The sequence below is a fragment of the Vicugna pacos genome, chromosome 35 (genome assembly GCF_048564905.1).
Source record: "Vicugna pacos chromosome 35, VicPac4, whole genome shotgun sequence".
NCBI lineage: Eukaryota > Metazoa > Chordata > Mammalia > Artiodactyla > Camelidae > Vicugna > Vicugna pacos.
This window is the reverse complement of record NC_133021.1, coordinates 15,572,387-15,581,604: the sequence shown is the minus strand read 5'-3', so window position 1 is coordinate 15,581,604 and position 9,218 is coordinate 15,572,387. Positions and strand designations below refer to the sequence as shown.

At 61.6% G+C, this 9,218-nt stretch overlaps 2 protein-coding genes across 2 annotated transcripts; both read right to left on the bottom strand.

The window, feature by feature from the left end:
* Positions 1-2,019: 2,019 nt before the first annotated feature.
* LOC140691400 (uncharacterized) lies at positions 2,020-4,947 on the bottom strand. Its single transcript, XM_072954966.1, has 4 exons — positions 4,588-4,947; positions 3,888-4,164; positions 3,145-3,581; positions 2,020-2,025 (listed from the first exon to the last, which is right to left on the bottom strand). The coding sequence occupies exons 1-4, from the start codon at positions 4,720-4,722 to the stop codon at positions 2,020-2,022; spliced, it is 855 nt and encodes a 284-aa protein (XP_072811067.1). The 5' UTR covers positions 4,723-4,947.
* Positions 4,948-5,832: 885 nt separating this feature from the next.
* Positions 5,833-8,760, bottom strand: LOC140691399 (uncharacterized). The gene is made up of 4 exons (XM_072954962.1): positions 8,401-8,760; positions 7,701-7,977; positions 6,958-7,394; positions 5,833-5,838 (listed from the first exon to the last, which is right to left on the bottom strand). The coding sequence occupies exons 1-4, from the start codon at positions 8,533-8,535 to the stop codon at positions 5,833-5,835; spliced, it is 855 nt and encodes a 284-aa protein (XP_072811063.1). The 5' UTR covers positions 8,536-8,760.
* Positions 8,761-9,218: the final 458 nt, after the last annotated feature.

The window sequence follows — 9,218 nt, the reverse complement described above, 5'->3', positions numbered from 1 at the left end:
GCCCAGCCCTAGGCCCTCCCTCACCTACGCACATGCACCAGCCCCGCCCTTCTCACCTTCGGGCTCTGCCTCGGTGGGCTCCTGGTCCTCCGCCTGACTCCCAGGGAGGTGCTCCAGGTCAGAGGCGGGTCTGCTGAGCTGCCTGTCACCCGCGGGCAGGGCCCTGGCGTGACGCCTGGGCGGTTTCTGGGGAGGAAGCCGTCGTGGTGGCGGGGACCCCCCCCGTGTGCAGACTCACCCGGAGCTCGTGCTGGCCCTGAGAAGCGTGCACCGGCCCCTCACTCGGGGAGGCGGCGTGGGTGTCGTCATCCAGCGGCTCCTGCAGTGTCCGGCTCTGCAATGACAGTGACCGGCAGCCGGCCCGGCCCGGAGGTCTCAGAGCCCTGCCCGGCCAGGACCACTCCTGTTTCTGCCCACTCGACCCTCTGCTGCCAGATCAGACTGGGACCTTGGTCAGCTCGGACGGCCACCCGGGAGGGAAGAGACACAGCCAGAGGGCATGGGCTTCGACTCGGGCAGCAGGGCCCTGCCCGGCTCGCCACAGCCCAGCCCGCCAGCTGGGACCCGGGGTGCGGACGTGACCGGCCCCCCAGGCCTCTGAGCTGCTCGTGCTTGAGGCAGGGCACCCCCCCTCCCCCAAGCCCAACATGACTGCCCACCTCCACCAGCAAGGAGAAGGGGATGTGGGGCTATACCCGGGTGGGGTCTGAGTGGTGGCCCGGCCTGGGCGGGCCTGCCCCAGGCCTCCCTGGGTTACCTTTGGGTCCCTGTGGCCAAAAGGCCAGAGGCGCCTGGGGTGAGAGCTGACCCAGCGCCGGCACCGCTGGCCCAGCCCCTCGCTGCGGGCCTTCCGGGGGCCGCGGCCTCGGGGTGTTGGGACACAGCAGAACATGTCTGAGTGGAGCCGAGTTCCCCAGCCAGGTGAGCTGAGTAGGGGCTTCTCCACAGAGTGGGTGCCTGGTGACCTCAGTAATAAGTTCTGTTGGGTTCTAATTGCCAGGGAAGTGAGGTCACTTCCTGGGGTCCCCTTCCCCAAGCTTCCTCCTTCCACAGAGGTCCCCAAGGGCCTCTCTGGGCTGCTGACTGCTCACCTCCCACCCCGTGCCATGTCCGCACACAGTGACACCAACTCAGCCCCCCTCCCCAGAACCCTGCGGAGGCCTGGATGCAGCCAGGGCGCCAGCTCTGAGGACGCAGCTGGGTTCAGACCCCTCGTCAACAGTGCTGTCACCCTGGACAAGCCACCTGCCTCTCAGGGTCTCCCCAGTCCCCCATCGGCACAGTGGGGATCATTCTGGCCCCTCCTTCCTGGGGAAGCCATCGTGTCTCCAGAGCCACAAACACCTACCGCACCTGTCAGCCCTGCGGGCTGGCATCACAGGGAGCTCGTGCGCAGACTCAGCAAAGGGAGGGCCCCACAGAGGGCTGGCGGAGCGCAGAGCACACCCCACACAGGCTGGGGTCTGCCCTGGGGTCCGGAGAAAGTCACTCCCCTCGCCGCCTGCTTCCCAGCTCCCTGTCGGGGCGGGGGCGGGGGCGGGGGGAGAAACTGAACCTAACTGTGACTTCGTTCTCGCTGGCATACCACCTCCTGGGTCATTCTGTCATGTTTAGATTCAGGCCCAGTGTCTCATCTCGGCCTCTGGGGTGGGCTGCCCCACAATGCTCTCTGCTTTTATGCCTTCTGCTCACGTGTCCTTGTGTGACCCCCCACACCCTCCCCTGCAGTGCGGATGGACATTGGGACCGGGTCCTGACATGCAGAGTGGCGTGTGAAAATGGGCGTGACTTCCGCTCGTTCCCAGCTCCAGTGTTCCTTCTCCCTCTCTCTGTCTCTCAGCGCCTGTCTTGTCTCTCTCTCTCTCTCTCTCTCTCTGTCTCTCTCTCTCTCTGTTTCTCTCTCTCCCTCTGCCTCTCTGTGTTTCAGTCTCTCTGTCTCTTTTCCTGGATGTATGTGCGTATACATTTACGTGCGTATCTGTGTATTTACATGTTTATATTGTTAGGGCTCAGGGCAGGTCACTTCTGAAAGTGCCTTGATGACGCACTGATTCTTTTGATGTTACTGAAGAAAAAACTTCCTTGCAAGTTGTGCGAGCACTTTGGTGGGGTCAGCTCTAAGGATCAGCACTGCTGGGGAAGGGCTGCGCCTGTGGCCCTTTGATGCGTCCTGCACACTGTTTCCCTGGAGGGGAATGTCTGTTCTCTCGTCCCTCCGGGGGATCTGCTGGGGCCTCTGCCTCCTCACGTTGCCACCAGGGCTGGCTGTCACCAGGCTAAAGATCTGCCAGCGTCATGGTGACAAGTGCTGTCTCCACAGTGTGTCCGTCTGCCTGTGTCCTCAGCCGAGAGGTCGAGCACGTCTAACACACACTGGCCACCTGCTCTGCCTCTCGTTGGAACTGCCCGTGTGTGTTCTGTTTGTTTAGAGCAACTGGGTTTCGAGAGGTTTTTGGGCCCCGCGGATGTGTAGCCTTTCTCCAAGCTTGGGTTCTGAGGAACGCTTCTTCCGGGTCGTGGTTTGTCTTTCCGGCTCTATTTCTGGGCTTTTGCTGGTTTCTTGATTTGCTTGGTTTTGCTTTGGCCCCAGGAAGAGCTAAGCATCTCCCTTCTGTCTTCTGGCTGTGGTGTCACAGGGGGAAGAGCAGTGCCTCCCCCGAGGTTATGCACAGAGTTACTGAAAGGGCTTCATTTTGTACATCACATCTTTAGCCCACCTGGATTTCCCTTTCAAATAGTAAAAATGCTATTTCAAGTGGAAACAAAACAAATCACCACCAGCCCCTGCTTAAGCCATGTGGGCAGGCACGCAAAGCCACCTTTCCTGTGGCTTCATTGACAGGGAAGACCCAGGAGAGGTAAAGACACCCAGAGGGGAAGTGGACTCGGGGCTGTCAGGGGCTGGAGGGGGCGGGGGAGTGCGTGCTCTGGAACCAGGGTTTTACTTTGAAGAAAGGAACAGTGTGAGCCTGCATGGTAGTGAAGGTCGCACAGCATCGTGAAGGCACCTAGTGCTCCTGAGTTGCACAATTTCAGAGGGACAAAGTCTATGTTTTATTAAAAGAAACTTAAAAAAGAAAAATAAAGGATGACATAACCGATCTGAAACAAACAGAGGGAAGCGAAGAAAAGCCAAACTCCAACAAGTGCAGGGGAAGGGAAGTCAAGTTCGGGTGGGGGAGGGGATTCATGGTGGGATTTTGAAGAAGAAGGTGTGGGTGGGCACAGAGGGGGCTCAGCCCCAGGGGCTGGTGACGCCTGAGCTGGTTCTCCGTGGCCCAGCGGTCCAGCTGCAGGTGCAGCATCTTCCGGGCCTTCGGAAGCAGCAGGAGCTGCGGGACCTTCAGCAGCAGCCGGAGCTGCGGGACCTTCAGCAGTAGCAGGAGCTGCGGATCCCTCAGGAGCAGCAGGAGCTACTGGAGCGGCAGGAGCTGCAGGATCTTCAGGAGCAGCGTTAGCTGCTGGAGCTGCAGAAGCTGCAGGAGCAGCAGGAGGGAGCTCGGGGTCTCCTGCTGGATCCTGATGGCCCTGGCTTTGGTCTCTGGCATCTTGCCCTGCCCCCGCCTGCTCTGGATCTGTGACTGTTGGAAGTGGAGAGAGCTTTCAGTCTTGTGGAGGTGCTCATGCTGTGAGAGAGGAAAGCTTTACCCATGTGCCTCCCTTTCCATGGGCCTCTTCAAGGACAGACATCTTCCCAGAGCTTTCCAGACAGCTCCCACCCAGCAAGTGCCCACAGGATGTGTTTTGTGACTGAATACTTCTAGACAGGTGGTCTGAGGCCAATCTTTGCTCTGGTGCCAGCAGCAGCCTCTGGGGACGCCTCCCTGTGTGGCCCAGCCCTAGGCCCTCCCTCACCTACGCACATGCACCAGCCCCGCCCTTCTCACCTTCGGGCTCTGCCTCGGTGGGCTCCTGGTCCTCCGCCTGACTCCCAGGGAGGTGCTCCAGGTCAGAGGCGGGTCTGCTGAGCTGCCTGTCACCCGCGGGCAGGGCCCTGGCGTGACGCCTGGGCGGTTTCTGGGGAGGAAGCCGTCGTGGTGGCGGGGACCCCCCCGTGTGCAGACTCACCCGGAGCTCGTGCTGGCCCTGAGAAGCGTGCACCGGCCCCTCACTCGGGGAGGCGGCGTGGGTGTCGTCATCCAGCGGCTCCTGCAGTGTCCGGCTCTGCAATGACAGTGACCGGCAGCCGGCCCGGCCCGGAGGTCTCAGAGCCCTGCCCGGCCAGGACCACTCCTGTTTCTGCCCACTCGACCCTCTGCTGCCAGATCAGACTGGGACCTTGGTCAGCTCGGACGGCCACCCGGGAGGGAAGAGACACAGCCAGAGGGCATGGGCTTCGACTCGGGCAGCAGGGCCCTGCCCGGCTCGCCACAGCCCAGCCCGCCAGCTGGGACCCGGGGTGCGGACGTGACCGGCCCCCCAGGCCTCTGAGCTGCTCGTGCTTGAGGCAGGGCACCCCCCCTCCCCCAAGCCCAACATGACTGCCCACCTCCACCAGCAAGGAGAAGGGGATGTGGGGCTATACCCGGGTGGGGTCTGAGTGGTGGCCCGGCCTGGGCGGGCCTGCCCCAGGCCTCCCTGGGTTACCTTTGGGTCCCTGTGGCCAAAAGGCCAGAGGCGCCTGGGGTGAGAGCTGACCCAGCGCCGGCACCGCTGGCCCAGCCCCTCGCTGCGGGCCTTCCGGGGGCCGCGGCCTCGGGGTGTTGGGACACAGCAGAACATGTCTGAGTGGAGCCGAGTTCCCCAGCCAGGTGAGCTGAGTAGGGGCTTCTCCACAGAGTGGGTGCCTGGTGACCTCAGTAATAAGTTCTGTTGGGTTCTAATTGCCAGGGAAGTGAGGTCACTTCCTGGGGTCCCCTTCCCCAAGCTTCCTCCTTCCACAGAGGTCCCCAAGGGCCTCTCTGGGCTGCTGACTGCTCACCTCCCACCCCGTGCCATGTCCGCACACAGTGACACCAACTCAGCCCCCCTCCCCAGAACCCTGCGGAGGCCTGGATGCAGCCAGGGCGCCAGCTCTGAGGACGCAGCTGGGTTCAGACCCCTCGTCAACAGTGCTGTCACCCTGGACAAGCCACCTGCCTCTCAGGGTCTCCCCAGTCCCCCATCGGCACAGTGGGGATCATTCTGGCCCCTCCTTCCTGGGGAAGCCATCGTGTCTCCAGAGCCACAAACACCTACCGCACCTGTCAGCCCTGCGGGCTGGCATCACAGGGAGCTCGTGCGCAGACTCAGCAAAGGGAGGGCCCCACAGAGGGCTGGCGGAGCGCAGAGCACACCCCACACAGGCTGGGGTCTGCCCTGGGGTCCGGAGAAAGTCACTCCCCTCGCCGCCTGCTTCCCAGCTCCCTGTCGGGGCGGGGGCGGGGGCGGGGGGAGAAACTGAACCTAACTGTGACTTCGTTCTCGCTGGCATACCACCTCCTGGGTCATTCTGTCATGTTTAGATTCAGGCCCAGTGTCTCATCTCGGCCTCTGGGGTGGGCTGCCCCACAATGCTCTCTGCTTTTATGCCTTCTGGTCACGTGTCCTTGTGTGACCCCCACACCCTCCCCTGCAGTGCGGATGGACATTGGGACCGGGTCCTGACATGCAGAGTGGCGTGTGAAAATGGGCGTGACTTCCGCTCGTTCCCAGCTCCAGTGTTCCTTCTCCCTCTCTCTGTCTCTCAGCGCCTGTCTTGTCTCTCTCTCTCTCTCTCTCTCTCTGTTTCTCTCTCTCCCTCTGCCTCTCTGTGTTTCAGTCTCTCTGTCTCTTTTCCTGGATGTATGTGCGTATACATTTACGTGCGTATCTGTGTATTTACATGTTTATATTGTTAGGGCTCAGGGCAGGTCACTTCTGAAAGTGCCTTGATGACGCACTGATTCTTTTGATGTTACTGAAGAAAAAACTTCCTTGCAAGTTGTGCGAGCACTTTGGTGGGGTCAGCTCTAAGGATCAGCACTGCTGGGGAAGGGCTGCGCCTGTGGCCCTTTGATGCGTCCTGCACACTGTTTCCCTGGAGGGGAATGTCTGTTCTCTCGTCCCTCCGGGGGATCTGCTGGGGCCTCTGCCTCCTCACGTTGCCACCAGGGCTGGCTGTCACCAGGCTAAAGATCTGCCAGCGTCATGGTGACAAGTGCTGTCTCCACAGTGTGTCCGTCTGCCTGTGTCCTCAGCCGAGAGGTCGAGCACGTCTAACACACACTGGCCACCTGCTCTGCCTCTCGTTGGAACTGCCCGTGTGTGTTCTGTTTGTTTAGAGCAACTGGGTTTCGAGAGGTTTTTGGGCCCCGCGGATGTGTAGCCTTTCTCCAAGCTTGGGTTCTGAGGAACGCTTCTTCCGGGTCGTGGTTTGTCTTTCCGGCTCTATTTCTGGGCTTTTGCTGGTTTCTTGATTTGCTTGGTTTTGCTTTGGCCCCAGGAAGAGCTAAGCATCTCCCTTCTGTCTTCTGGCTGTGGTGTCACAGGGGGAAGAGCAGTGCCTCCCCCGAGGTTATGCACAGAGTTACTGAAAGGGCTTCATTTTGTACATCACATCTTTAGCCCACCTGGATTTCCCTTTCAAATAGTAAAAATGCTATTTCAAGTGGAAACAAAACAAATCACCACCAGCCCCTGCTTAAGCCATGTGGGCAGGCACGCAAAGCCACCTTTCCTGTGGCTTCATTGACAGGGAAGACCCAGGAGAGGTAAAGACACCCAGAGGGGAAGTGGACTCGGGGCTGTCAGGGGCTGGAGGGGGCGGGGGAGTGCGTGCTCTGGAACCAGGGTTTTACTTTGAAGAAAGGAACAGTGTGAGCCTGCATGGTAGTGAAGGTCGCACAGCATCGTGAAGGCACCTAGTGCTCCTGAGTTGCACAATTTCAGAGGGACAAAGTCTATGTTTTATTAAAAGAAACTTAAAAAAGAAAAATAAAGGATGACATAACCGATCTGAAACAAACAGAGGGAAGCGAAGAAAAGCCAAACTCCAACAAGTGCAGGGGAAGGGAAGTCAAGTTCGGGTGGGGGAGGGGATTCATGGTGGGATTTTGAAGAAGAAGGTGTGGGTGGGCACAGAGGGGGCTCAGCCCCAGGGGCTGGTGACGCCTGAGCTGGTTCTCCGTGGCCCAGCGGTCCAGCTGCAGGTGCAGCATCTTCCGGGCCTTCGGAAGCAGCAGGAGCTGCGGGACCTTCAGCAGCAGCCGGAGCTGCGGGACCTTCAGCAGTAGCAGGAGCTGCGGATCCCTCAGGAGCAGCAGGAGCTACTGGAGCGGCAGGAGCTGCAGGATCTTCAGGAGCAGCGTTAGCTGCTGGAGCTGCAGAAGCTGCAGGAGCAGCAGGAGGGAGCTCGGGGTCTCCTGCTGGATCCTGATGGCCCTGGCTTTGGTCTCTGGCATCTTGCCCTGCCCCCGCCTGCTCTGGATCTGTGACTGTTGGAAGTGGAGAGAGCTTTCAGTCTTGTGGAGGTGCTCATGCTGTGAGAGAGGAAAGCTTTACCCATGTGCCTCCCTTTCCATGGGCCTCTTCAAGGACAGACATCTTCCCAGAGCTTTCCAGACAGCTCCCACCCAGCAAGTGCCCACAGGATGTGTTTTGTGACTGAATTCTTCTAGACCGGTGGTCTGAGGCCAATCTTTGCTCTGGTGCCAGCAGCAGCCTCTGGGGACGCCTCCCTGTGTGGCCCAGCCCTAGGCCCTCCCTCACCTACGCACATGCACCAGCCCCGCCCTTCTCACCTTCGGGCTCTGCCTCGGTGGGCTCCTGGTCCTCCGCCTGACTCCCAGGGAGGTGCTCCAGGTCAGAGGCGGGTCTGCTGAGCTGCCTGTCACCCGCGGGCAGGGCCCTGGCGTGACGCCTGGGCGGTTTCTGGGGAGGAAGCCGTCGTGGTGGCGGGGACCCCCCCGTGTGCAGACTCACCCGGAGCTCGTGCTGGCCCTGAGAAGCGTGCACCGGCCCCTCACTCGGGGAGGCGGCGTGGGTGTCGTCATCCAGCGGCTCCTGCAGTGTCCGGCTCTGCAATGACAGTGACCGGCAGCCGGCCCGGCCCGGAGGTCTCAGAGCCCTGCCCGGCCAGGACCACTCCTGTTTCTGCCCACTCGACCCTCTGCTGCCAGATCAGACTGGGACCTTGGTCAGCTCGGACGGCCACCCGGGAGGGAAGAGACACAGCCAGAGGGCATGGGCTTCGACTCGGGCAGCAGGGCCCTGCCCGGCTCGCCACAGCCCAGCCCGCCAGCTGGGACCCGGGGTGCGGACGTGACCGGCCCCCCAGGCCTCTGAGCTGCTCGTGCTTGAGGCAGGGCACCCCCCCTCCCCCAAGCCCAACATGACTGCCCACCTCCACCAGCAAGGAGAAGGGGATGTGGGGCTATACCCGGGTGGGGTCTGAGTGGTGGCCCGGCCTGGGCGGGCCTGCCCCAGGCCTCCCTGGGTTACCTTTGGGTCCCTGTGGCCAAAAGGCCAGAGGCGCCTGGGGTGAGAGCTGACCCAGCGCCGGCACCGCTGGCCCAGCCCCTCGCTGCGGGCCTTCCGGGGGCCGCGGCCTCGGGGTGTTGGGACACAGCAGAACATGTCTGAGTGGAGCCGAGTTCCCCAGCCAGGTGAGCTGAGTAGGGGCTTCTCCACAGAGTGGGTGCCTGGTGACCTCAGTAATAAGTTCTGTTGGGTTCTAATTGCCAGGGAAGTGAGGTCACTTCCTGGGGTCCCCTTCCCCAAGCTTCCTCCTTCCACAGAGGTCCCCAAGGGCCTCTCTGGGCTGCTGACTGCTCACCTCCCACCCCGTGCCATGTCCGCACACAGTGACACCAACTCAGCCCCCCTCCCCAGAACCCTGCGGAGGCCTGGATGCAGCCAGGGCGCCAGCTCTGAGGACGCAGCTGGGTTCAGACCCCTCGTCAACAGTGCTGTCACCCTGGACAAGCCACCTGCCTCTCAGGGTCTCCCCAGTCCCCCATCGGCACAGTGGGGATCATTCTGGCCCCTCCTTCCTGGGGAAGCCATCGTGTCTCCAGAGCCACAAACACCTACCGCACCTGTCAGCCCTGCGGGCTGGCATCACAGGGAGCTCGTGCGCAGACTCAGCAAAGGGAGGGCCCCACAGAGGGCTGGCGGAGCGCAGAGCACACCCCACACAGGCTGGGGTCTGCCCTGGGGTCCGGAGAAAGTCACTCCCCTCGCCGCCTGCTTCCCAGCTCCCTGTCGGGGCGGGGGCGGGGGCGGGGGGAGAAACTGAACGTAACTGTGACTTCGTTCTC